The following is a 27,397-nucleotide window of genomic DNA, read 5'->3' on the forward strand; positions in this document are numbered from 1 at the left end:
CCCCCCGGAAGTAAAGAATACTCTCTAAAGAGCAGAAAAATGGACTTAACATGGCTTATATGAAAGAGATAGTATAATGTACAAACAGCAGTTGCTGTACTTTTCTGGTAGCATGTCTCAGAATGTGATTACACTTTTAAAAATGAACTTCCTGTGAAAGTGATACTGAATCATATCCATATGTGAATATTTGTTTGTTCTTATACAGGCAATGAGGCTTTTACCATTCGCCATGACACACTGAGCAAGTGTATACAAGTTAAAAACTCACGGATAGTGATAGATGACTGCAAGGACACAAGTGAAGCTTTATGGAAATGGGTATCCCAGAATCGCCTCTTTCATTTGGGGTCCAAGCAGTGCCTGGGACTTGATATATTCACCAAATCACTGTCTCGCCTGAAAATGGTTGATTGTAACTCAGAACTAATGCTGTGGTGGCGATGTGCTGATGCTTCTATCCTTGGTGCATCTCAGTACAAAGTGACTACCAAGAGTACCTATGTAACTGCAAGCATAAATGCAACAGACCAGTGGAGAAGCAACAGTTCCTCCAATGATATATGTCAGTATCCTTACCATGGTAAGTTTGCACAGGGGACTGGAGGATTTTTTTGTTGTTGTTGTGTTAAGGGCTTTTTGCTGTATATCTGTGCCAGTAAATTCTTAAAATTAATCATATGAAAAGACTGATTAGTAAAGTAATAGAATGTTTTGCTGTAGAGAGATATTGATATTCAATTACGAAACTTTAACTGTTTTTAATAAAAAAATAAATAAGCACAACTGCAGAAGTTGTGTTATCCAGTGGCTTTCTTATCATGTTTAAATCCCTCCCCCCATCTTTTAGTAAGAGCTTATTTAATTATGAAATATCAACCACCTTGCCAGAACTGACACGGTCTCTCTTCACAGTGATGGGAATTTTGCTGTTAGCAGGGTTTGAGGATATTTTCTTTGCTGGTAGGCTGTAAAATCAAATTCAGTGCATGCTGCTAGCTTGCTGTCTGTTGGACTGTCAGGAACCATCCGTTTGCTTTGGTCTGGTAGTCTGTCCACTTGTCATGGAAGCCAGTCTCATCTGAAGTCTCATGCTTGCTGGAAGAAGTGGTGAAAACTTGCTTTACCATATCTAAGAGCAGAATTTTCTTGGTATTTGAATGGTTCAGAGTGGCTAGTATGAAGACCCCAGTAGGCTCGAGTTTGAAATGTTTTGCCTCTCCTGTATGCGTTGATTCCTAGAGCCTTGTTATGTAGTACTCTGTGCAAACCACCTGGATTTCAACAGGACAATGTATTTATCCCTAGCTTACCAAGAAGGGGGGAAACGAGTTTATGCTCTGTTATGCCCCACTCAGAAGAAAAAGTACAGAAAAATATTTTCCTCTTGTTTTTTCCAGTTCTGGCTTTGCTGTATATTATCTGTAACAACAAGAGACCGTGTTTTAAGACAAGTGTGATTTGCATGCTTTTAAGTTAACTATGTCTGTATAAGCCGTAACATTGATTTGTTGTTCTTTCCTCCCCTAGACACCTTGTATATTCTTCTTTGATTATTTTTTTTTTTTTTTTCCCCCCTCTGCAGAGGTTTATACCAAAGATGGGAACTCATATGGAAAACCCTGTGAGTTCCCCTTTCTGTATAATAAGACGTGGCATCATGACTGCATTCAGGATGAAACGCATACGGGTGGGAAATGGTGTGCCACATCTGAAGATTATACTCATGATGGAAAATGGGGAATCTGCTTACAACCAGGCACGTTGGGTTTCTAAATAGCTGTCCTAAAAGTGTTCTGTCACTTTACGTATGTACAGCTCCACCTTGGTGTAGCACATTGCTGTTAAGCCGAGTAAAAGCAGGTCCCTTTTCTGTTGCAGCATTGACAGGACAATCAGTACATGCTCTGCAGTATATGTGATTACCAATATAAAAATTGCTAGACCTTCAGTATTACAACTTTTCTTTTGAAACTTTCATGATGTTTCAGTATAGTTGTAGTTACAAGTACTTTCTGCTTCCTTTAAACAGAGGATGGTTGTCATGATATCTGGGAACGTGATCCGGGGTCTGAAAGCTGCTACCAGTTTAGTACACAGTCTGCTCTTTCTTGGAAGGAAGCTTATATTTCATGTCAAAGGCAAGGGGGAGATTTACTTAGCATCCAAGATGCATCTGAATTAAGTTACATACAAGGTAGGTGTAATTATTCACATAAGAATATCAGGATATCTTGACAAATTAAGATAAAGTGAAGACAGCATTTTAGTTTCTGTCTTAAAATTCTGCGTTAAAACTTGATTGTATTTAAAATACATTGGTGCTTTCATTTGTGTAGCAAAAATGCTAATCTCACTTCAGAGATTTTTTTTTAAGTTTATCTGTGTGATTTCATTGTAGTGATTAGCTGTTGCTCATATTTATAATGAGAAACGTCCCCAAAATCTCAAATACAGGGCAGAGTGGATGTTGGTGTTTCAACAGCCTGTTACCCACTTGTTATGAAATTGTCCTCACTGATGTTCAGGCTTGGCCTGGGGGAATTACTAGTGTGCCTTTGGGAATATAAAACCAAAGGACAGACATCTGAAGGTATTGGGAGGGAAGACGTGTGTGAGTGAATTCCTCCTCAGTTCAAGAAAGTTTGCGTGTCTGATGATAGTAGCAATCTTTCTCTCCTCAAATGCATGCCCTTTCAGATCACATTTTTAACTTAAAGGAGACCAATAGAAGATGAGCATTTTGTACTAATTGTTTTCTTAAAAATAAAGCTAAGGATGGCGTTGCTGAGATCTTTTGGATTGGTTTAAATCAACTGGACGTTTCTGGAGGTTGGCAGTGGTCAGATCACAAACCTTTGAATTTTCTCAACTGGCATCCAGGTAATGATGTTTCTGGTGGTATTAATGATATTCACAACACTAACTAGTATTTTTTTTTTTTTTTTTTTTTTTTTACTACCCTTCTCTATCAGACTTCATCAAAACAATTATTGTTGTTCCATTTCTGTTAAAAGTTTGAAAACATCTTTTCCTCCTAGCCAGTGAATCTTTCTGCACTTGTTCTATATTTATGGATGATTAAGTTAATAAATCTCTAAAAAGGTAAAACTTAAATAGTATCTTTGAGGTCCATTTTAGTAAAGAATCTACAGCTTCTCTAGCTGCTAAATTTTTCTTCCCACTGACAAAATGGCATTGACTTCCCTCAAATATTACAGTTATTGATGTACGTGCAAGGACTGACATTACTTAGAAGCCTAACTCGTGTTTTTAAACTTCAGGGTTGCTTAAACTTATTTTGAGGTGAAGACGAAAGAAGTATAAAACCTTTGAAAAACCTTTTTTAATTACTCTCAAGTTCCTAGTAGAATTGGTGCGAGTCTTGTTTGTTTAGAATTTTCAGCATGTATTTGTAATATTCTCACAAATATGCCACAGATGTGTATATATGAGAATCCTGGAGGAATAATAATCAGCAATACTGAAGCTAATAATGTTCTGTCATTCAAGCTGAATTTCACCTTTTTAAAGTGGAATTCTCTTTTTCCTTCAGTTTCTAGAATAGCGCTGCAACATGAATTCTGTGAAAAGATAAGTGGTTTCTGTTAGTTCTTTGAAAGCTTTACTAAGAAATTTCTGTGAGATTTTCCAAATGTAGTCTGTCGTTTGGAAAGGTTAAGGGCCTTTCTGCTGCTTGTACTACTGGCTGCACCTTCTTCTGGAACTGTGATGATGCTGTGGCACTGTAATGCAGAGCTGGAGACTAGACTATCCTGAGTTAGTGGCATAATTTAGTCTGCAGTCATGGAAGACTTACTAATGTCTACCTCTCTTATGAAGAATACTTACTGGTATCTAACAGGAATTTTGCTAGCTGCAAGTTGATACCAGAAAACTTGATACCCATTACTTCTTGTCCTTTCACTGTACACCTCTGAAAAGAGCCTGGCACTGTCTCCGTTGTACTCTCCCATGAAGAACTAAGATCCACCCTGAGCCTTTTCTATGTGAGACTGAACAAACCCAGTGCAGGGGGGGCTGGGGTGCTCTGTGTAGGACACAGCTCAGGTTTGCATTGGGGCTCAAAGAAAGAGAAAGCCAGAAAGTGTTAGTGGAAAGGAGCTCAAAGGGAAGCTGGGAACTGCAAAAAAGAGTTCTCCTCTGTGACATTTTTAACTGGGGCTTTGTCTCAGGTTTCTGTTAAGGTAAGGGTTATGGTTAGCATTGAGAGAAGGAATGCAAAGCTGTGTTTGGAGTGGGGCTGGAAAGGGGCTGCCAAAGGAAACTGAGGGCTGCAGAAAGGGTTCTCCCCTGAGATGTTTCTAGTCTGGGAAAGTGCTCAGCCAAGGGTTTGTTGTATTGTAAATAGAACATTCCTCCTGGTTCTATGATTAAACATTGGAAGAGAAGTCCAGATTCCTTGATTCTGAAACTTTCTCTCTTACAAAAAACTTTCTGTGGGTCCTATGGTAGGACGGGTGCCTTCATTCAAAGCAAGTTATGTTCTTCAAATACAAAGTGCTGTACTATGCAAAGTATATTATTCTTGTATTGAAAACAAATAGGAAAAAGAAGAGTCACTACCTTACTGTTTGATAACTTGTGCTCTTCTGTTTTTTATTTGTTCCTGTCTATAGATATGCAGAGTTTGTCCCCACTGGATGGGACTAGCTGTGTGGTGATGAATGCTGCCTCAGGTCAGTGGCAGAGTTACCATTGTGGGACTCCACTTCCATACGTTTGCAAAAAGTCACTCAATGAAGTTTCAAGCCTTCCAGGTAGGACAGCTTGCAATTTTTTTTATATGTTAATATGAGTGTGATGTTCACTTTGGAGTCTTTTTTTCCCTCCCGAAGCCATCTTAGGCATCTCTGCCAAAACACTTTTGCAACAGCTTTGGATTTTTTTAGCAGAGCAGAAGCAAACTCTGTATCTTCAGTGTTAAGCTGATGCATCACAAACAGCTTCCATTTTTTGCAGCTTTCTCATTCACATGTAAAGCATTTCCCAGCACAGTCCTGCCCTTTTCATCATGTTTTCCTCCATGGCTTGTATCTTCTTTCATGTGTTACTGAAAGTCTGGAACTGGCAGTTGCACCTCGAACCTTTCCATCTCTGTTTTAAGCCCATTTCTCTCACTCTTGGTGTATATTGCCATAAAATGTGACCTATCTGGGGCTTGGATCACACACTGTTGAATTCAAATAGAAGTAGTTAAATGACCTTACTATCCTTTGAAACCAGGCCCAGTGCTGGAAATCAGGGTGCAAGAATTGGTAGCTTGCTCAGTGTGTAATCTTTACTGGATCCATAACAGCTCTTATGAGATATTTATTATCTCCTTCCTACACACACACCAGCTCTTATGAGATATTTATTATCTCCTCCCTAAACGTGCGCGCACACGCACACACACACAGTCCTTCAGTTTTTACAATGTCCAGCTGTGACATACAACTGCTTCCATGCTTTTGGCCATTTACCTACACCTGGATGTCCCACCCTTCCCATATCCATGGCCTGTTCTTCCATGTTCTTCTTCTTTGGCCTTACCCACTTTCCAGGGCTCATGCTTGTGGGGCTCTCATGGGAAAATTTTTACTGGAAGGTGATTGTCCTTGGATGAGGGGGAGGACTAGGGGATAAGAGGGATGAAGCAGTGTTGTGGAGGTGGAAAGTGTCATGGTGTGTCTCTGGCTAAGGTCTGTTCTCTCCAGCTCTCCCAGGAGGGGTGTGTGCCTTTCAGGGAAAAAAAAGTAATAAGCCATTTAAATTTAACTAAACTGGTTCAAATTTTTCAATGATTCCTTGAAAACTAGTTGTCAATTAACCATTCTTATCTGTTCTCTGGCTCCTCAGTGGGGTATGTGGAGTTGTTACCAGTATTTATACAGTGTTTTATTAATTAAAAAACAAAATTCTTGTGATTGAAGTATTTTATAGTGTGTTTCGAACCAGAAAGGCTATTAGTATACACCTTTTTCAGCATGCATTAAAAACAGTTGGAATTCTTGAATATCTTCGTTTTCAGAAGAAAAAAATATTTAAAACTAAGCATTTGTTTCGTTGCAAGTTATTCAAAATTGGTCTTATGTGTGATACTGCATATAGATAATAATGCCCTATAAAAGTGCAGACCCTTGCTAGAACAAAACAAGCAACTTTTTTTGAAGCTGCTGTCCTGTAATGAAGTAACTTGATTTGCCTTTAATTGCTTTTGAAATCTTGCTTACAATTACTTCTGAACCTTTCACTTACACTAAGACCAGCTTAATGCAATGCATTCCAGCTTTTTACTTTCATTCCTGCTAACTCCTCTCTCCTTCTGCCAGCTTCACGGCCCCAAAATATTACGAATCCCCATAACACTGCTCAGTCAAGTCTATTTGCTTGACTAAACTGTGACCCTTTCTTAAAACATTAACCCTGAAGAGATGTGAACACATTCTGATTGCTGCTTTCTGGCTGGTTTTCAAGGTGCTGCCAGATTTAAAACATGAAGAAAATGCCAACCCATCACACTAGCCAGTGTAAAACAAAACCCTCTAATTCCATTTCTCTTCACTATTAGAGTTTTGGAGACACTTGGATACTCGCTGTGATTCAGGCTGGGTTCCCCACAATGGTTTTTGCTACATGCTGATAAACAACCAGGCACCTTGGAGTACAGCAGATGAGTTGTGCAAAGCAAATAAGAGTAACCTCATCAGCATACACTCATTAGCAGATGTCGAACTGGTTGTTACAAAGCTTCATAATGGTGAGTTGAGATACTTGTGAAGGTCAAGCACCAAGTGCTGCACACCAAAAATTACAAACTGCTTTCCATGTTCTAGCATATGATTGTCGTAACTTCTAGCTTTTAAATGAAGGTGTTAATGCTGAGCTTGTACACAGGCTGGTGCTGAGTGTTGCTGTTCAGGTCCAGGCTCACTGTGTTAGCTCTTGTTTTGGTTTGATCTATTTTACTTATTTATTTATTTATTTACTGGGCTAACCTACTTCTGGTTGCCTAGTACCTTGTGTTTAATTTTCTCATTCAAAGAGAGTAGTAGATAGTTGGGTGAGTATTTTGACTACTGGGTCACTGAACTAATGAATGTTATCTGTACCTTTTGGTCTTATGTTTTTGTCTGCACTCCAAAAATTACACTTTGTTTTTTTGCTTGTGTGTTCATTATTTCTGGGTTGGGTTTTTTTTCTGTTTGTTACCCTCTCTGTGAAACTTACTCATATTCATAAACATAAGTTAAGAAACAAGATAATGAAAATACGTTGCACTTGTCTCAAATCCCCTTTCTCGCTGTAAGAAAAGAAATTGTGGCATTTATGCTGTGCAGTATAGCAATAAAAAAACCTAATTTTGCTGATTTCACATTCCTTTCCAATTAGTTTGAATATTATTTTGAAACTACAGTGTTCTCCTAATTTTAAATTACAGATGCTATGGAAGAAATGTGGATGGGTCTCAGGAATGAAGATGTACCAACCTTGTTCAAATGGTCAGATCACTCAGCTGTGGTTTTTACATATTGGGATCAGAATGAACCAAAAGTTCCTTTTAACAGCACTCCTAACTGTGTGTCATATTCAGGCGAGGTAGGAATACAGTGTTGGGTTTTTTAGGTTTTTTTTTCCATCATAGTAGAGGCAACATTGATGTGTGTGAAAGTCAAGGAGGGGGTTCAAGCAGATAACTGATTTTATTTCTGGAATAATCTTTAAAATACAGTTAATCATTTTTCTACAAGCAAATTTCTTAAAATTGTGTAGCCAACACTTGGTAGCTATGCACTGCAAAGAATGGAAGAAATTGCTCACAGCTCTGAGACTGCCACTGCTGTTGACCAGCCAGTTGTCCTTGTCACTCTGCATTTTGGGTTACCGTATTCTTGCGTGTCTGGGGCAGGGAGCTAGGAAGGAGGTGGGCCGAACTATTGAAAGGAAAAGCTGGGTTCAGTCATCTCCAGGACCAGTTTGGGCCACCCTCTCTGAGGATGGGTAGTGAGATACCTCGGTAAGAGAAGAGAGGGTAGACACTGGGGGGATACAGTACAGAAGAAGCAAGGGGTGGGTGGGGGAAGGAGATCACAAAGGTGCGTGGAGAGGAAAGCAGGTTATATCCCATCTCCCAGACTGAGTAGAAAACTGGGGCAAGTGTCTGCTTGCTGTGCTCTCAGGCTGGCAGTGGAGCTCATGTGCCCAGCTCCTCTGAGCTGTCTCATCCCCATCTCCGCAGTAAGCTGAGCACACCCCCTGCACCCATTCCCTCCCTAATCTGGGAGAGTTGGCACCACCCTGGCCTTTTCTTCCCTTTTCAGATATGATCCAGAATCCTTCCGTCTCCGCATTTGTCAGCTTTCTCTCTCCCTTCCAAACGTGCACCTGTGCATATAATCCAGGGCATCCCACCCACAGTATTTTTGCTAGAGGCATTTTGGCTTTTCCCCTTATGACAGCTCAGCCCCCACGTTATGAAAATTGAGATTTTTAGATTTTAAATACTTTTTTTCCCCCTTCCTTCTCACAGCTGGGACAGTGGAGAGTCAAATCCTGTGAAGAAAAATTGAAATATGTGTGCAAGAAAAAAGGAGAGATTTTGAATGAAACAAAATCAGATAGAAGTTGTTCATTGAAAGAGGTAATAGGAAGTCTATTTCTTATACTTTCACTTGGTTCAGAAACCTGCATAAAATCACTTACTTCCTCTACTTCCCATTTCCTTCTTGCCCGTACAATAAAATCTATGGAACGTTTTAGCTGAAAAAGGGTATTTATATAGCATGAGCCAAATTTCAGATTCTCCTAAGCAGGCTTTGGATGTACTGCCACTCTATTGATGAAGGTATTATGAGCTTGGACCCAGGAGATGATGTGTTTTATTTATTTGTTTGTTTGGAAAAAAAAATATTTTACTAGATATGTAATTGCTAATGCCATTTGTTCTGTGGTTTTTGATTTAAGTATGTTTTAAAATTTAGGATAAGCACTTTGCAACATAAAGATATGCAGAAATTGATAATCAAAATTAGGTTTCTGTTACAGTTCATTTGGCTCTCATTTTTGTTCTTTGACTTGAATAAAGGTGGGGGGTTTTTTTGGTTTTTTCAGCTTTTTGTTGTGTTGTGGGGGTTTTTGGGGGTGTGGTTTTTTTTTTTTTTTTACAATATAACATGTTACAGCATAAATAAGGCTTGAAAAGAAGTCTTTTCTGTTTTGAACAATCTTGGGATGGTATTACTAGCTACTTTGGAGTCCTTTGGTTCAGTTTTGTGTGGCATACTGCCTGCAACAGGAAACATGTTTACCTCCTGTCTGTCTTTCTGCACAACCTGGGGGTATTTTTACTCTGTCTCTTCAGAGTCGGGCAGCATGTAGAGTTACAGCTTGCTGTGCTGTTCGGACACTGGTGGCATTGGTAGGCTAGCAAAGAGGTAACACATTAGCGTTCTTTGAAATTTCAGTGTAAATATAGGGGAAAAGATTTGAATAATGTGTGAACTTAAAAAAATTCTCTATTTTCTGTATGAAATATTTTTTTCAGAAGTAAGGAAACACTAGTAATACCCTCTTATTATTCCTCTGTTTGAATCCTGGCATTGGTGGAACAGCATGAAAACTCCTATTGTTTTGAATAGGACTAAGCTGTTGCCCTTGTGTTTCTCTCTTTAAATGCACATAGCCGTCAGAAGACCCTGCACAGTTGAGCTAAACCAGTGGTTTATTTTATTCCCGTGCTTGCTTTATTTCTTAGAGCTGTGAATCTGAGAGTTGATGATACTGCACCTTGTATGTGATGCACTGCATTTCTTTCTTGTACATGCTGTGCCAGCTTGTGGGCACTAACCAATGTTAGCAATGATTTCTTTTGTCCTGTAGATAATGCCTAAATTAGGTGGTTATGTATAAACATGTTTTTCGTTCTTTAACCAGGGATGGGAGAGACATGGAAACTACTGTTACAAGATTTATAAAACAGAAGTTTCATTTGGAGCACAGTGCAATCTTACAGTGATGAACAGGTAAAGCACATCTCTGTAATTTATGGGCATGTGTTACAGTACGATCCTGGAGATATAGTCAGAGATTAAGACCTCTGTATGCTAATTAGTGGTTTATAAAGAAAAAATAGAGCTAGAATTGCTTTTGCAGAGAACTAGCAAACCATGTTTTCCATGGTGTGACAATGGTAAACCTACAGGGTACAACCTTCTTGGAAGTATGTGTATTCACAGCCTGCTGACCGCACATTGAATACGGGACTGCCTGGACAACCGCTTGAACTAACTCATGTAATAATATGTCTGGTTTTCAAATATTGACTCAAATTAATCTGTTAATTTTCAGATTTGAGCAAGAATTTATAAACAGTCTAATTAGAAAACACACCAAAGTTGCAGAAAAATACTTCTGGACTGGTTTGCAGGATATTAGCCAGTCAGGAATATATTCCTGGGGTACAGTGGATGGGGAAAAAACTGAAGCTGTGACATACACTAACTGGAATTCCTTGCAACCAGGTAAATTTAACAACAAAGTATGTAAAAATATTATCATTTTACATTTAGCGAGCATTGGAGTACCATGTTACAGAACTCCAAGCATGAAATAAAATAGTCATTCAGAATTCTATGGACTTTTTGGAAAACTAGCCAATAGTTTTAAATATGTCTTTGGTGGCTTAAATCTTAGCATTTTCAGGAGGATGTGTGGCCATGCCCAGTGGAAGTTCTCTTGGAAAGTGGGAAACTAAGGACTGTAAAACCACTAAAGCATTTTCTGTCTGCAAAAAATACATTGGGCTGCCCAAGGAGCCAGAAGTGCTCCCAAAGCCAACTGATCCCTGTCCGCCTGGATGGCACAATGGATCTGGCCTTGCCTGCTACAAGGTAAAATATTATTCCTGTTAGATGTTGTTCATTGCTTTCTTGCAGCAAGTGTGTGATAAGCTGTTTTGTGGCTTAGAGCTGCTCTGAAGGGTATTTCAAAGATGTTTTACACTGGGAGGAGGAATTCGTGTTGATTCAGGCTGACTGCCTCCAAATGTTCTCATGCATCATCCTCTGCCGATTCCTGAAAGATGCAGTGTGCCTCTCCCTGCTTTTTCTGCACATCAGAGCTGAGTGGGGCAATAGCATTTGCCCTGTGCTGCCATCTTGGGAGCCTGATGCTGATGGAGAGTGCCATGTCTGTATCCTAGCCTGCCTGCCATCATCTGGCACGCAGAGACACCTGAATAGGGAAGGAAAGTGCTTTGCATTGCCTTCCCTTTGTCCTTTTTCTTTCCATATTCTAAGAGTGTAGATAGCAGAGGTGGGATTTTCTCTGGTTTAAATATGGATATTAAACTTCATCAAAAAAGTGCAGCCTCAATTGTGTTTTACTGGTTTTGAAGTAAATAGTGGAAGTGAGCAGCCATGGTGTTAGCTGGAATGGCTTAAACAAGTTTGTACTTAGGAGGAGAAAAACCTGCATTTCTATTAACAATCAAATCAAGTTAAAACTGAGGCTGTGTATTGGATTGTTTATTCATTATTTCTAGACTTCTGCAATGAACTGTCTTGTAAACAGCTCATGTAGCAAAGTGGGGAAACCCAGCTTGAATAACAACGCAGTGGGCAAGGATCCTGAAGGGATGGGTCTAGCTGATGTGCAGCACAGCTGTCCCGTAGCTGATGGGATGTGACAGCTGGCCCTGGCAGTTTCTCCAAAACTCTTGTTGACCAAGTACAGCATGTCTGTGCAGAAAGATCCAGCTGATGGGAGTTGGCTTGGACTGAAGTCAAGGGGATCAAGTGGACATGTTAGCTGAGGTGTATGAGCCAAGTATGCAACTCTTGATACATACAGGTAGCAAAGGGAGTGCCAAAGAACTTTCTTCCCCTGGAGCACCCAAATGGGCCTGGTTTCAGTGAACATTGGGCTTTGGATTTCACCATAAATTTGAAAGAACAACATCCCCTAAAACATATAATTTGGCTTGCAGTTTTGGAATGAGTTGGGTGTTGTTTTCTAAAATCTTTCTGGTAAAGAAAAACAGAGAAAGTCTGCCATATGGAGTACGTTGCATTTGAAATAAATTTTGTCAGCTAAACTTCAGAGTCTGGCTGTTGTCAAACAAACTGAAAAAAAATTAAATAATTGTCAAGAAGTCAAGCTCTCTCCCTGTGGAAATACCAGTTATTCATTCCTACCTAGGGTGGCCATATTTGAGTAGTACAGGAGTGTTTCAAAAATGCAGTCACTTGTGTCATTTTCTACTCTGATGTTTGGCTGTTGTAAAGTTCTTCCACAGTGAAAGAGTGCTGCGAACCAGGACCTGGGAAGAGGCAGAAAGGTTCTGTGAAGCACTTGGAGGCCATCTGCCTAGTTTTAGTCACTCAGAAGAAATCAAGGCACTTCATTCTATCCTGAGAAAAATAATCAGGTAACAAACTAGCCATGCGCTAGAAGTTTGATTTTTGGTTGCATTCTGCAGTAGATAGCAAATGCTGCTGCTGACCCCAAATGGCAAGCATGAGATAGTGTGCAGTGACTGTGTTTCCCACAGTAAAAAGGGCTAGATGTGGCATTTGAACTGCTGGTCATGTCACTGCCTTCCTGGAAAATGTCAAGGGAGTACAGCGTGGGCAAATGTTTCACATTGCTAGAGAGAGCACAGGAAAAGAGAGATTTGCTTTGAGCGTCTTCCATTACATGAATTTAAGCCTGTGTTGTTACAATAAGTGTTTCCTTCTTTATGTTGAATTTTGGACAACAGGATGATAGTTGTTCCTATTCTTTACCGATACATTCTGTAGAGATTAGTTATTTCTGTTTTTCAGATAGGTCTCATCTTTATTCATGAAATGCTTCCTGACTAAACTGGGTTCTGTCTTTTGAAAATGTGAATAATGTAGTGTCCAGCAATCTGGTTGGCATGGATCCCATTTGGCATAACTGCAATAACACTATATGGGCATTAGATGGGTGTGTTGAGTTTTCTGGTATCAACAAATTAAATGCTACATAATTTATGAGTCTAAGGCTCTATTTTTAATGAAAGGAACTGTCACTGCAAAGCTTTATTAGGCATTGGTGTGATGTCAGATCCTTGTGTAATATGGTTTTTTTGATTGGCAGCCTGGTTTTTCAGAACTTTTGCCAGCTTAAACTCAAATGCTGCCAGTTAAATGTTCTAATTTTTTTTTGATCAACAAACTAAATCGGGATTATTTCAGAGGCTGCCAATGTACAACACTGTGATTAAATTTTAAAACTTGATGACTGAAGAGATGCCTTCTTGAAAACCCAGTGAACTTTTTTTAGAAGTGCACAAGTCATGAAAATTACTCAATGTTTATATAGTAAGAGACAAAAACAAACTTGTATGCTCTATATATAGATGGTTTAGCTTGTATAAAAGCCACTTGTGATTCCTTTCCTAAAGTGACTAAAGTCGATGAGATAAAAATTAGTGCACAAATTATTTTTAGCTATACATCTTATTATACTGTTTTGCAATTACAAATTTTGTTTTAGTATACCTAATCTCCTATGAAACATGAATAGAGAAGTAACTTTATTTTCCTCCTACAAGTACTTGAAACTGCTTTTCAGCTTGCAGACTATCTGAGGTATTAATTATAGTTAATGGCCATTTTTTGTTAGGAGTTTAAAGGTGGAGACTTTTTATGTCTTTCCAGAAAGTCAGCTAACACATGATGCTACTGCAGTTCCCATATTTCAGAAAACTTGAACTTAGCCTGGAAGAAGGAAAGTCCCAGTACTTCAGTATTATTCTAGCAGAACTTAAATAAGGGGCAATATATTGAGCCCAGTATAGATTGACTTTGCAGTCAGTGTTGCAGTAAATGCATGTGTCAAATATAATGCAAAACACACTATTTCCATCTAGGTTAACCCCTTTTCAAGCATTGCAGAACTTCCTGAACAGAAATACTGCATACTTGATATTGCCCAAAGTCTTTTAAATAACGTTTGTTTGTTTAGATAACGTAATGAAGTGTTTAAGTTAGTTATGTTCTTAAATTACTCAGAGGTGGTGCTTGTATTTTGGAGATCAAAAGTCAAGGGTAGCTTGTCTGAAAATAAGCTCATCTGAGAAAGGAGAGAAGAAACCAGGTGAATTACTTAATGAAGAACAAATAATTTGGGTAACTGGGAGAAATCATCCTAAGATAATGTTAGATGTCATTAGCTGCTGGAGTGTGCTGGCATGCAGTTTGTCTGTGTTCCCTGCATTTACTTAGTACAAACTCTGACCTAAACTATTCATTCAGTGCACTCATTTCAGCTTGGGGAAGGAGCCACACCTTAGCTTTTTTAGTTTTGGGCTCTTTCCCCTTGCACAGTTCTCTGGTGACTCATTGTGAACTGTTTGTTTTCAAATGTTAGCAAAAGTCAGTTTGGTTCACCAGGAAAAGGGCAGCTTGCCTAGTCCATTCTGTTCTTTACTCAGATTCCACCTTAGAGGCAAATAAGAGCTAGAATTGCTTCAGCCAAGTCGGGTGATTGCCATTGGAAAGGAAAATTAAATTTGCTTGCCAACCTTCCCCTGTCTGGAAGAAATAGGAGATAACCTCTTTTCATTTTGAGGGACATCATACAGGCAGAACAGATCCGGTTCAGTTACTTCCATTCTTTTAGGATTGTTTTTGTGAGCATTCCGCAGCTTATAGCTGGCAGCAACGCTGGATGCAAGGAGAGTAACAGCTTGGATTGCTTAGAAATAACATTTCAATGAGAACACCTTACTGGAAAGAAATCAGTTGCCTTTTATATGCACAGCTCTGCTGCTGTAATTGTTCTGAATCTAGAAAGCCTCACTAACACCTGAGTTTGCAAGAAAAAACTGATCTTATTCTCAATGCACTGACCAAAACAGCAATAAAGCTTAGATGCAAGTTGTAATAATCGCATTAATACAATTTCTCTTTTCTTCCGCTAAAGAGTAGGTGATTAGCAGAGTGGGAATTCAGCTAGTGGCAGTAGCCTGTTACAGAGGGAAGAGCAGGGGGTCAGGTGGGCTTCATATATACTTTTAGGCCAGCACTGCCTAAGATTAGAGGGTACCTTAAATTGCACTGTTAGGGAGTTGGCCCAGATGTACGCATGTTACCTCTTGTCAAGAACTGGGTTGAACTACAAGCCACTTCACTTAGGCTCTTAATCTTGTGTTGGAGCTGACATAAGGGACAGAAAAAAAATCCTTTTTCTATTTCAGCAGTTAGAATATGACAGTAGAAAAATTACTGTTTTATGTTTCCTTCACATTGGTCTAAACTGTATTTATCCACTCCTGCACAACATTGACTTTTATGAAGTTTTACTTCTGTGTGAGAGAAAAGCCACTGGTATTCTGCAGGGATTGCTGGAGATTTAGAGTCTTCCATTGTTAATCAGCATGGAGTCCACTATAAAGCACAAATTGCACCATTTTTTAGGTTGAAACTCAGGATAATCTAGGTTTTAGAGGCGGTTCCAGGAATGTAGCTCAAAGAATACTCCGGCACTGATAAATTTTGATACTAGTCCCTGTGATGAATTTTAAATGCTTTGCAATGAGGAGACAGATACCCAAAGTACAAACAAATTCCTTGCTGCAAGCTTAGTTGCAATAGAGAGTCTTAGTTCATATTTGTCTTAAATAGTTGGTGGAATTCTTTTCTGTGATGAGATGATAGTGTAATTTCAGAGGGCTATCAAAAGCCTTTACTTAAGCTTAAAAGTGCTATCAAGGATACTGTAGCAGTTACTGAATTACTCACGGTCATGTCTGAACAGTTCCAAAAGAAGCAAAAAATGTACATTAATGTGTAAGTGCCCAGTCAGCTGGAAAATGTTATGTTTGCAGGCCAGTAATTGTAAATTAGGAGATAAGCTGGAGAAATTCTTGACCTGGCACACTTTTTAATGTATTTATTTATTTATTACATAAAAGCCAAATATAAGTTGAAAGACTTTGAAAAATTGCTCTAGTTCCTCAGGTAATTGCTGCAGATCTTTCTGGAGTGAGTGTCTCAAATTTTCTTTTTAGTAGATATTCCTCTGTGATGATCAATTGCTTAAATTGCACTAAGCCTGTAGGTGACAATTAGGGGGGTAGGGTTAAGCAATGTCTGATTCAAAATTGGAAAGAACAATCACAGAAAAATAAAATCCTAAAGGCAAATTGCCAGAAGCCACTTAGCTGCTTGACAGCTGTGAATGTTTGGCTCGCAGTTTTCCCTCTGGAGTGATACAGGGCATTTAGGCTCTTTAAAGGCTCCTTAGTGATATCATTAAAAGCCTAAAGACTATTCAGTATGATAAGATCACACTAGTGTGATCACACTATCACACCGATGTCAGAAAAGTAATACTGGAGTTGAGCAAAAAAGCAAAAATGAGATTTGTTGGTGGCTGATGCTTTTCTTTCTAATGGGAACCCTACCAAATAAAATGCTGTTGCCCTTCTTGGATTTCATGTACTTAGCCCACATACTCTGGGCTAGCTGTTGTTTGTTGGTGCTGCACTGTCAGCCATTTCAGGCTCAATTTAGCATCTTTATGGTGATATGTGTGGAAAGGTAATGGCATAGTCTTACCAAAGAATTTATTACCCTGTGATTTCATAACGTTGCTTATGCAGGTAAGCCTGGGTTTGAGTCCATCCTTCCATGTAATAAAGTTATTTTCATAAACTTTCCAAGTTCTGTCTTAAAATTACTTTGTCAGCTCTACCCTTTTGGGATCCTTTTCCAAACTCTGACCTCTGCTGGTCAGACATCTCTTTCCAATTTTGAGCCTAAATTTATTTCTGAGTTGTGGTTCTTTCAGACACAATGTTCTTTTTGCTCAAATAGCTCCTCTTCTTGGGGGTCTAGTCTCCTAATATATTGTAAAGAATAATTATATCCTTTCCCTGTCTGTCTTTGTCAAGGCTAGACAAGAAAATCTGTAATTCTTGTTAATAACCTAAACTCTCATATCCTCAAATATCCCATCTTCCTTCTCTGTATTTGGTACAACATGAATTTATGGAATAGTACTCCTGATACAGTTTTACAAGAGCCCTGTACTGCAGCATCAATACTTCACTATTGCTGTCAGACCACCTCGATGAGAGTGCCTTTTCCACAGCTCTATTGCAGTAGGGTTTCACGTAGTCTGTGATTTCACAGAAGACTCATGGTCTTTCTCCCCTCTGCTGCTTCCAATTGATACCATTAAGTACCTAGCACAAAATTGATACTTTGAGCAGTAGAGGTTGCAGTACAAAACTAACCTTGCAGTTTGACTAGCACATATTTCATTTTGTTATAGTATCTTTAGATTCATAAGCAATAGTAAAGAGTATGGTAAAGACTGTTACTGTAGATTTAATTATTTACATTGTAAACCTGGTTTTTTTGGCAACTTTGTATCTTGGAGCATGGCTGAAATTTTGAATTTAAGCATCCCCTGCTTATTAAAAATGAAGAAGTAAAATCTAGAAAGAAATACAGTTCTGACTGTAACTGCAAGTGAACAAAGAAATTACCTGATTTAGTTAGTTTTCTCTGTGGTCAGGGAAAGACTACCTACAGATCTTAAAGAAAAGTGCAGAAGAGGTCTTAGCTTTATGCCCATTTTCTCTTTGAACTGCTACAACTTGCAGTAGTAAACCTTTGGTTTTGCTGCTTGATCCTAAGTAATGCCATGACATAGGTCAGTCTTTCTATTAAATGAGCTGAACCATAGACTTGGCTTAAGATTTTACCTTGTTTATTTACAGCAATGACAGATGGGTATGGATTGGAATGAATAAGAGGAGTCCCGATTCTTTGGGAACCTGGCAATGGAGTGATGATAAACCCGTAAGTTAACTTTTAATGAGGAAATGTCATGTCCTGGTTTGTTTCAGCTTGGACTGGACTGAAAGTAAATTGATAAATATTTTAATTAAAATATGGCAAATCCTTCAAGAGATGAATAATTCAGAAGAAGACTGTGCACTTAGGAGCTGCCATCCAGGCAGATTTCCAATTAAAAGCATATCTTTAATAAGGTTACCTGATTTCTGTCTCTATTGCATTATAATATTTTAACAGAAATACAGTAGTAAACATCTAAGAGAGAACAAGATGTCTTCATGCCACAACAGAGGGGAGGGTTTATTAGTTCATCTCCTTGATACGCCAGACTTCTCCAAAAATATCTTCCTCGCTGTAATTGATTTATTTGCATGAAATTGTGAGTTCTTCCTCCCCACCCCCAATAATAACAGGTATGCAGACTCAAAACTGCTCCAGTAATTGCCATTTAACACATATTTTAATAGTGATAAACATAATAGGATCCCAGGTTTGAATGGTTATCTCTGGGGATTACCATAGCAAATATAGTCATAAAACAATGATTCTTTTATCTCGTCCATCCTGTAGGTAACTAGTGTTGTTATGCCACTTGATTATCTGGAAGATGAATATGATACAAGAGACTGTGCTGCATTAAAGGTTAGTTTTAAGGTTTTTAATAACAGCATGGATATTTTACATGGAAGTACTTGCAAAAAATAATTTTGCCAGCCATATATTGAATTTAGGTTGACTGCTGAGATGTTTCCTTTGCATAGTGAAAAAGTTGTTAGTGTTCCCTTTATCAATCTACACCTATTGCCAATTTTCCCTTACTCAAGCAGTTTTTTATGGACAAAGCGCTGTGCTAATGATACCCTTTCATAAGACTTCTTTTGAACTACAAAATATTTTAGTAACAGTGCTACTCTCTATTGCATAATGTCATACTATGTATCTCTTGTATATTACACATAACACTTAAGGATATAACATGGAGTCTAAAACAAAAAAGCAAACAGAAATGAAAATCTAGATTAGTTTTTTCTGAACTGCAAATTAAGAAAATGTTTGAAACCTAAAGTAGGGGAATGCAGTAGCCAGGATAGAGCATGTGTTTGTGTTTTTTGTGTGTATTTCCTTGTTTACTTGTGAAAGAGACTAAGTGCTATCTTGGTTTCTAATTCAAAATGTTAGGCCTCTGCTTAATTCCTAATTATGTTCTTCATTGCTTAATTTAGTCTTGATGGCATGAGTTTTAAAATGGCCTTTAACTTTTCTGAAGCATCGCCTGACTTTTTATAAGATCATTCCAATATGATCCCTTCTTTTAACCTAATTAGAACCACCTCTGCTTTTAGGATTTACTGAAGGAAAGGATAGTTGCATCCCTTTGCTTCTGTTCACAACCATTTCCCCTCATTCTCTCCTCCTGTGTTCATGACCCCAGGCTGAGAAGCTGTCACCATTAAGCTACTAAAAATTTTAGGCAAGAGGAGAGCAGTTTGAAGGGGACACTATGAATATAGTAACCTCCCTCCCCTACCTGCTAGGTATAGACATGTTCTTTCACTAAATGATAAAAAATTATCCTTGTTGCAGAGATCAGCAAGAGTGAAGTCAGATTTTAAGCTTGATTGTAAGAAATAATCTTAAATAAGAAAGAGTATTTCTGTGCCAGTTCAGATGGGTTCCTCTTTGAGCAGAAATGAGCATCATTTCAAGGCAACAAGTTGCAACAAATAATTCAATAATAAGCATCAGTGAGATCCTGTGTGCTACAAAAAAAACAAAGAAAGAACATCGCAAGAGACTTTTGTATGTAGACTTATCTTGAGCCCTTTACCTAATTGCTTCACAAGCTTGGCTAGCAGGGAGAGTTATAATTGAAGATTTACAGTTATATCTGCTAATTTTTTTGCAAAATAATTTGTGAGACTAGCACCACAGTAAAATATGCTGATTTTGCCAAAGTACCTTTTTCATTTCGCATTTCAGAGGCCTATGCCGTACAAACTCAGTTCTCTGTTTCTACTTTTATACAGACCTCTCAGTTTTCACGGAGATCATTTTGGAGATTTTATTTCCATGAAGGCAGAGACCTGGAATTTTACTTCAAGCCTTTTGATTGTGAAGCTAAGCTTGAATGGGTCTGCCAGATAACAAAAGGTAAACTGCAGTTATATCCATTTATTCATAGAAAAGAGTTTATTACTTGTTACCACTGACTTGTCATTATTGCCCAATAATAGAAACTTTGCAAACAGTATTTTATCATTTCCTTTCTGAACTGTTAAGGGGACAGTACGTGAGATGTCTCACCTATGTCATATACAAACAGCCATGCACTTAGAATATTCAAAGATCTATCAGAAAATGACCATGAGGAGGATGCAGTATCACTGCTCCCATATTCTTTCTTGTCCCGTGAAGTGAGAAGTGGCTTCTTACTAAGTGAGGTGATATAAGCCACTGAGTTGCAGCATTTGTGGACTTCACTTAATCTTTCTTAGTAATATTTGTAACGATATGACCACAGACATCTTGGGTGTATGGTTTGTTTCAACCTGAAGTGAATTCTTCTGGTAAAACTGGTGAACTAGCTCCTCACTGTACTGAGACAGGGGAGTGGGAATACAATAGAATGGCATGGCGTATCTGCCATGTCAAGATCCAGGTTTTTCCATGCAGTACGACAAGTGCTGTAATCCAATAGGCTTTTACATTTTGGTCGTTCATTAAAAGGCATTTCAGGGGATGAAACTTTCTTCTTGTGGGGAGATAGGGGTAGATATACTGCTTTGATGCTCATATTCTGCTTGGCAGAAAAAAATCCACAGATGTTTAAAACTGAGGTATGCAAAACTCCCATTAGTTTTACACCAGCTTATTTCAAACTATTAAACCTGTGTATGATTTCCTTCTCCTTTTATTTTTTCCATCATGCATACTGAGAAGCATGAGTACAATCCATCACTTCCGTTATTGGTGACCACAGTCTTGTTAGAAGTTGAACTTGAAGTAACTATTCCTTTTTTTCCTCTGGACAGGTAGCATTCCAAAGACACCTGAGTGGTATATACCAGGTAAATGGACTTTTTGTGTATGCTTCTGCTATGTGTTTATAGTTGTTAATACTCTATATCTTTTATTAGTTTCGTTATATTACTACTGTAATACCTGTTTGATACCAGCAAAGGTCATGACTGATAGAATTTGATTCTGAGAGAGCTCAGAATGCAAGGAGTGTTGCTTCTTCCCAGTGTCAAACTAAAATTTCTTAATACGTGCAGAAAAAGAAAAGATTAGTTTTTCAGAATTTATTTCTTACACATGTGGTATTTCTTCTGCATAGATGAAATCGGAATTCATGGAGCCCCACTTGTAGTTGATGGAGCAGAGCTGTGGTTTGTACCAGATAAAAACCTGACCTTCCAAGAAGCTATTTTCTACTGTCAAAAAAATGATAGTGATTTAGCCTCTGTGGAGTCTTATCCAAAACTCAGGACAATACTGTCTCAAATAGAAAAGGTAAGGGGGTGTAATCTGTCTAACAGATAGTTTCCACTATAGGGAAATTTTCTTGCCAGTTTTTCCAATATAAGAAAATGTTAATCCTTAATTTCTTTCTTTTCCCTGTTGTCCTTAATACTTTTTAATTGTACTTTAAAGGAAAAGATGAGTTGAAAGAGAATGACTTTAATGTCAGTTTGTAAAATAATTTTTAAATTTAAAGGTAGCCTTAACAACATGAAAAAAAAAACCCCCACCACCTCCAAATGGAGAGACAGTGTCATAAAAGGACCACCATGTAAGCATCCCATTACCTGCTAATACTTCACTAACAATTCTGCCAGTTCTTAATTTTATGCATTGGACAGCACATCATTTTTCACCTGATGAGAGGATTTAACCAGAAATGTGTGGTCAGATAGCCTTTTCTGAAAGGGGTTTGTGGTGCTCATAGCATGAAAGTACATTCTTTTAAGGAATCTTACCAAAACATTTCAAGTTTCAGTGCCTCTGTTACTACCTTTCTTCAGTGCTACTGCTTGTGACACAATACTTTGTGAAATTAGCGGCTCACAAGCTCTTTTCATGAAATTTCTCCTGACAAGAAGTTACCTGGAAGGAGGAATTACAAGGCAGGAGAAATCGAGGATTTGACCTGCTACGCCTCTAGCCTTTTCATGAACTATTTGTTCTTAGGCTATCTACTGGAAGAACAGCATTATTCTGAGGAAGGAAGGAAGGTCCTGTGGAACCACTTCAGCTTTAGGCACCTTGCAGCTAGGTCCTGGTTGTCTGGTAGAGTTCCTGCTATGAATTTTGTGGGAATGGCGTATCTAGCACACACTTAAGACAGTGCTGCAAGATTTCCTGTAGCTTTATCCAGCACAGTGGAAAATACGGGCTTTTTTTTCTAATGGGTGCAGGGATCCATCAACATGGCATATCAGTCTCAAACCACTGAAGAATAGTAATTCCTGCATATTTTAGAAACATTTTAAATCAAAATTAATTTTGTCATTGATTTATCCTTGGTAGAGTCTGGAGCTCTTTCTCCGTGGGTTGTAAAATACTGGGTTTTTTGTTCTTTGTTTCCACAGTTATCAAACAGCGAACAGAAGTGGTGGCTGAAGTTTATTGATTATGGTTACAGCTATCATTCACCGTATGTAGAATAATTATGGGATACTTTACTGTAAGCTTTTTTGATGTGCTTTTTAGGAATATAGTTAACTAGAATAGTTTCCAAAGGAAAATATTTTATCCTCAAATTTATAAAAGGTTACTTTTTCTTCATCGTCCCAAAGAAGCAAAATAAATAAATTGAACTAAGCTAGATAAAAATATAGAATTATTCAGTGACCACTGTTCTCCACTTTTGTTCACATGTACCCGCACCTATTCTTCCCATGCTAAACTTAGACCATAGAGTACCTAAACCAGAGAGACTAGAACTGTGTAGTGCTCAGACAAAGCAAACAGTGGTTAAGACAGTATGGGTGTACAATTAGAAAGTGGGAATATTTCAAAATATTGTTGAAATATTTTCATTAGCTGCTAAATTCTGAGTTCTATTCCCATTACAAGCATTATTGACATAAAAAATTTAATTCATAATAACTTAATAATAACTGAATTCATAATCCATTTCTCATGTGTCTATCGGAGCCTCTAGATTTCAGGCTGTTGGGTTTGACATCTTAGTGTTATCATGTGAATCCTTGAAATCTGTGATCCTAGTAGCTAATGTATTCTATTGATCTTTAAAATGCTTTTATTGGATTTTTAAGCCCAGTTCTATGTTCTGTTAATAACTGGGGAACTGGAAAAAAAAATTCTTAAAAAACCCCTGTCTGTTGGCTCTGAGGATATCTGAGAAATACCTGAGAACAGGGAATGGGAAATTGGAGGGCTTATAGTATGGCCCTGTAGAGCTGACATGACTCACAACAAACCTTGCCATTCATGGCTGCAGCAGAGGATCATGGGCTTCTTAGAAGGAAGATTCTTGACCTTCCAAAATACTATAGTAATATAGTACTGTGAAAATAAAACAGGGGCTATTGCCTATTCTTCTCACTTGTCCTGACAATGTGCTGCAATTGCAGCATGGTGATAAATAACCTCCTACCCTCATTCTGAACATCCCTCAACAAAGTTAATTTGGGTATGGTACATAACTACTGAACCTACCACATATTTGTTCCTAGTCTAGTTTTTCCCCCTCTGTCCTTTCTAGTGTGGCAGGGCATCTCCTAGAAACAGTTACCAGCCCAAATTTTTGTTTGCACTGGCTCTGTTGCTATCAGAGTTTCCACTTGAAGATCACATTGGATTGGAGATTAACTCTTAAATGTTTATTTCCAGTTTACAGTTATTTTCACGCTTCCATGATCGATTCCTGAGAGATTGCTGGTATGTTTCTAGAAAGAACTGGTATAGAGGTAAGGCTGTTTTTATTTTTTTCCTCTCTGTCATTATTATATTTAAAAAAAAAAAAAGTAGTAGTAATTACTGTTCTGCCCAAACTCTTATATTGAATGCAAATTGATACTGAATTAGGAGTGAATGGCTTCTTGGTGATAATCTGATTGAATTTTGAATCATTTATTTCTTCCTCATGGTAGAAGCCATGGTAATATTTCTTGATGACCAGAGGCAAACCTGAATTCAGATGACAAATTTTTATCATTGATTGTCACTCTTTTTACAGCATAAATTAATTAGGTGAAATCTGGTTTTAGTGGTTACCTTTCTGTGTTTATGCTACATACTGTGAGATCTGCAAATTAAGTCTTAGTGTTATGTTAGTTAGAGGAGCTTAACTGAATACTTGCAACTGCATGTGCATCTGGAGATGCAAATTTCATTGAGCAGTGGAGTCATACTGGAAGAGGTACACAAAGTAATGGAAATGTCACCAGGTGGTACTTGAAGTTTCTTATTTCCTTTTTTCAACATTGTTTTATATTGAGGGAAATGTATAACCCCTGGAGAACAAATAGTTCCTCCTGGCTACTACCATTTCCACTTTAAAGCACATTTCCCCCGTTATTCTGTTGTATGCTGCTGAGCTGTTTTCATCCCTATTAGCCAAAAATTGCTCTTGACTAGGAAGCCAGTCGAGTTACTGTAGGAGTCATGTAAAGTAGTACAGGCCAGACATTCTCCATATGGATGTTAAAGTATTCCTTTGGACTTTAATGACCTTTAGGTCACACACCCTCTATGCCAGAATATGGGATTAGTCCTCATATTTAAAATCTTCTTATTTCATGATTTTTATCTTTTTTTTTGAAGTTGTCTCTGCTTATATGAAGTGTTACCACTGGAAGTAAGGGATCAGATTCTGGATCTTTAGGAATATTATACTACTGTCTGATATAAATATTTACATTTTTTCTTTTGGTCTGTTGTTATTTTTAATGCTTTAGATTGCATAGTACTTCACTGGTTGCACTGGAAAGGACTTCACTTCAGATTGGCCTTTGTCATGTCATAAAGTATGGATGGCAATTGGAGTGTGACAGGCATTACCATAACTGTTTTATAAAACTTCTATTTCTGCAGACTACCCAGTGAACTGTAACGTGAAACTCCCCTTCATCTGTGAAAAAAAAAATGCCTCCTTACTAGAGAAACATGATCCCAGTTACCGCCCTGTCAGAGGAGGTTGCCCTAAAGGTTGGCATCAGTTCCGGAGTAAGGTACAGAGATAATACAAATCAATCATCCTTACCTATTTTTCATAGTCCAGTAAGCTGGAGTGACCTACTGAAAGAGGTGAAGAAGTAGCACCTGTGTTCAGGAATGGACTAGAAGGTGGCTTCTGAAAACTGTGTGTAGTGATTAAAATCATCTCCCCCACTTCTCTGTCCCTTATTCAGGATTGATGGTTTCTTAATTTCAAAGCAGTAGTTTTCAGGTTTTTTGCTTTCCCATCACCACATGTTTAGGTCCAAGAACGTTGGTTGTATTGTCTAATCTTGGGCTCTGCTTTGAAGGAAGAGAAGGATTAGAAAGGGAGAGGATGAGACTTCCGTGGCAGAAGCATCTTGATTCTCTCGCTGAGTAATCATAGGCAGTCAGCAAGCTGGCAGACACTTGGCTTCCTAAGTTGCCTTAAGGACTTAAGTCACTTAAAAGCTACTTCTAATTCTTAAGAATGAACCAACAGGTCAGAAGGCATAGTGTATTATGTTTCAGTACTATTTTTAAGGCAGCCATCTAGCATCTTAGTGAGACTGATTCCTGTTATTTGGCCCACCATTATTCTGTATATGAGAAGGACCAGATCTGCACATCACATTGTGCCAAGGTTTGCAGATTTACTTACACGTCATTGAGGAATATAGCTTTTGAGTTCCCATGTAGTTTCTCCCTAGAAGTGATGGATTACAATACAGGCTCCTGGCCCAACCCTATCTGACTTTAAGAGTTCATGTGTGAATTCTTAAAACGGTACATGATCCTGATGTAGCCAATGAAAAACTGCTGAATTCTAATCCTCAGTGAATGAGGACTTAGTCAGTGGGATCATTTTATATTTAGCTATTCCATTGAATCTAATAAGAAATGCATGCAGCTAGTTCCGTTGCTTTCTGAGAACTGTATGTTATTGCAGGAAATGAGAAGTGAGTTTTTAGGGTTGGTTGAAGAACCTTTTCTTATGAGTTATTTCTTAGGAAGCCATGGTGTGATGAAAATCTGTTTCATTATGTTTATTTTGCAGTGTTTTCTAAAGATGAAACCCGAATATTTAACGTTTAATGCAGCTAATGAAAAGTGTGTAACTTTTGGAGGCTCTCTTCCATCTATCTCAAATCAAGCTGAGCAAGGTATGATGGTGAACTGGGGGCACTTTTAGTATGTAGTTTCTCTTCCAAATTCAGTATAGTTCTGCTTAAGAACTTGAGCATAAAATCACTTGATTATCTACAGGCATACTGGGAACATTCTGAAAATTCAAGACTGGTTAAAAATGTGTTGTCTATTGTTGATTGCATCACTGGAAACATAATGTGGAAATGCAGTCAGCAAACATTTGAGCCAGTTTGAAGAGCAGCTTCTCTGTATGATCTTAACCTGTTTGCAAAAATTGCAAAACTTTGCATTAAGGGCTAAGGATAGAAGGGTCACCACAGAATGAAGAATTCTCCTGTTTTGCTTTGCATGTTAAAACATAACTGAGACTGTAGACTTGGCATTGTGAAAATCACCCTGTGAGCTGCTTCCAAGACAAGCTCAGCTGTCTGTATGGGAACAAGATGGCAAACACAGTGCCCACTGGAGCACATAGGACCCTCTGTGTCTTAGTGTGCTGAGCAGCTTAATGTGGCAGTGTGTCTAAACTGACCACCTGCAGGTTCTCCAGGACACTGATAGGAGGATAGAAGGCAGGGGGACTGCAAAACAGAGTTGTTCCACCTTTGGGACCTGCCTCTCAGCTGTCATGTAAGCTAGAGTCATTGAGGTAAAAGCAGTGAGGAAGAAATGCGTTCACATTGGCTGCAAGTAATGTTCAGTGATAAACTGCTGAATGAGACAGCTGTATTTGCATCTATATTGTGGATAACTAATAGTTCTGTGCAGGTATATCTGAAGTAGCTCAGTTGAATTCTCCAGCATGCACAGTGCATATTTTCTTTATAAGCAATTAACCTCTTGCCAAATGGAATACGGAAAGTGGACTAGGGACGCCACTAGTGTACCTGCAGGCAGCAGCTGAATGGTAATTTTTTTTTTTTTTACTGCTGTTATTGGGGAGGAATAGAGTTATAACCATACAGGAATATACATGTCCGAGACTGTGGTTTTGGATGATTTTAAGATTGCAAAAGCATAGCCATTCTGAAGTGTTACATAGCAGGATCTTTTGTCTAGTTTGGTGCATATGGAGGTGTTTGTTACTGTTCCTTGTTTGTTTTTTCTTTCCCCCCTGTAGTGAAGGCCACCTATATGGAAAGAAGGCACAGTCCTCTTAAAGCAGCATGCCTCTTTCTGTAGGCTGCTTCTACTCCTCCCAGTGGCATTAGGTGGCTGGCTAGCTCTGACATGTAAACCTT

The 27,397-nt window shown here is 38.4% G+C and overlaps 1 protein-coding gene across 1 annotated transcript in view; it reads left to right on the plus strand.

Moving 5' to 3' along the window:
- Positions 1 to 27,397, plus strand: part of LY75 (lymphocyte antigen 75) — a 45,392-nt gene that overhangs the window by 2,209 nt on the left and 15,786 nt on the right. The window contains exons 2-22 of the mRNA XM_010567839.1: positions 209 to 583; positions 1,586 to 1,759; positions 2,033 to 2,197; positions 2,773 to 2,883; positions 4,641 to 4,781; positions 6,575 to 6,763; positions 7,445 to 7,602; positions 8,534 to 8,644; positions 9,937 to 10,025; positions 10,351 to 10,523; positions 10,696 to 10,892; positions 12,288 to 12,430; positions 17,762 to 17,843; positions 18,411 to 18,482; positions 19,868 to 19,991; positions 20,873 to 20,908; positions 21,178 to 21,353; positions 22,433 to 22,497; positions 23,700 to 23,776; positions 24,903 to 25,039; positions 26,065 to 26,170. Coding sequence (XP_010566141.1) covers positions 209 to 583; positions 1,586 to 1,759; positions 2,033 to 2,197; positions 2,773 to 2,883; positions 4,641 to 4,781; positions 6,575 to 6,763; positions 7,445 to 7,602; positions 8,534 to 8,644; positions 9,937 to 10,025; positions 10,351 to 10,523; positions 10,696 to 10,892; positions 12,288 to 12,430; positions 17,762 to 17,843; positions 18,411 to 18,482; positions 19,868 to 19,991; positions 20,873 to 20,908; positions 21,178 to 21,353; positions 22,433 to 22,497; positions 23,700 to 23,776; positions 24,903 to 25,039; positions 26,065 to 26,170 — 2,901 coding nt within the window. The remainder of the gene's footprint in view (positions 1 to 208; positions 584 to 1,585; positions 1,760 to 2,032; positions 2,198 to 2,772; positions 2,884 to 4,640; positions 4,782 to 6,574; positions 6,764 to 7,444; positions 7,603 to 8,533; positions 8,645 to 9,936; positions 10,026 to 10,350; positions 10,524 to 10,695; positions 10,893 to 12,287; positions 12,431 to 17,761; positions 17,844 to 18,410; positions 18,483 to 19,867; positions 19,992 to 20,872; positions 20,909 to 21,177; positions 21,354 to 22,432; positions 22,498 to 23,699; positions 23,777 to 24,902; positions 25,040 to 26,064; positions 26,171 to 27,397) is intronic.

This window comes from Haliaeetus leucocephalus, unplaced genomic scaffold (assembly GCF_000737465.1).
Source record: "Haliaeetus leucocephalus isolate CR32 unplaced genomic scaffold, Haliaeetus_leucocephalus-4.0 Scaffold1, whole genome shotgun sequence".
In the NCBI taxonomy this organism is placed as follows: Eukaryota; Metazoa; Chordata; class Aves; order Accipitriformes; family Accipitridae; genus Haliaeetus; species Haliaeetus leucocephalus.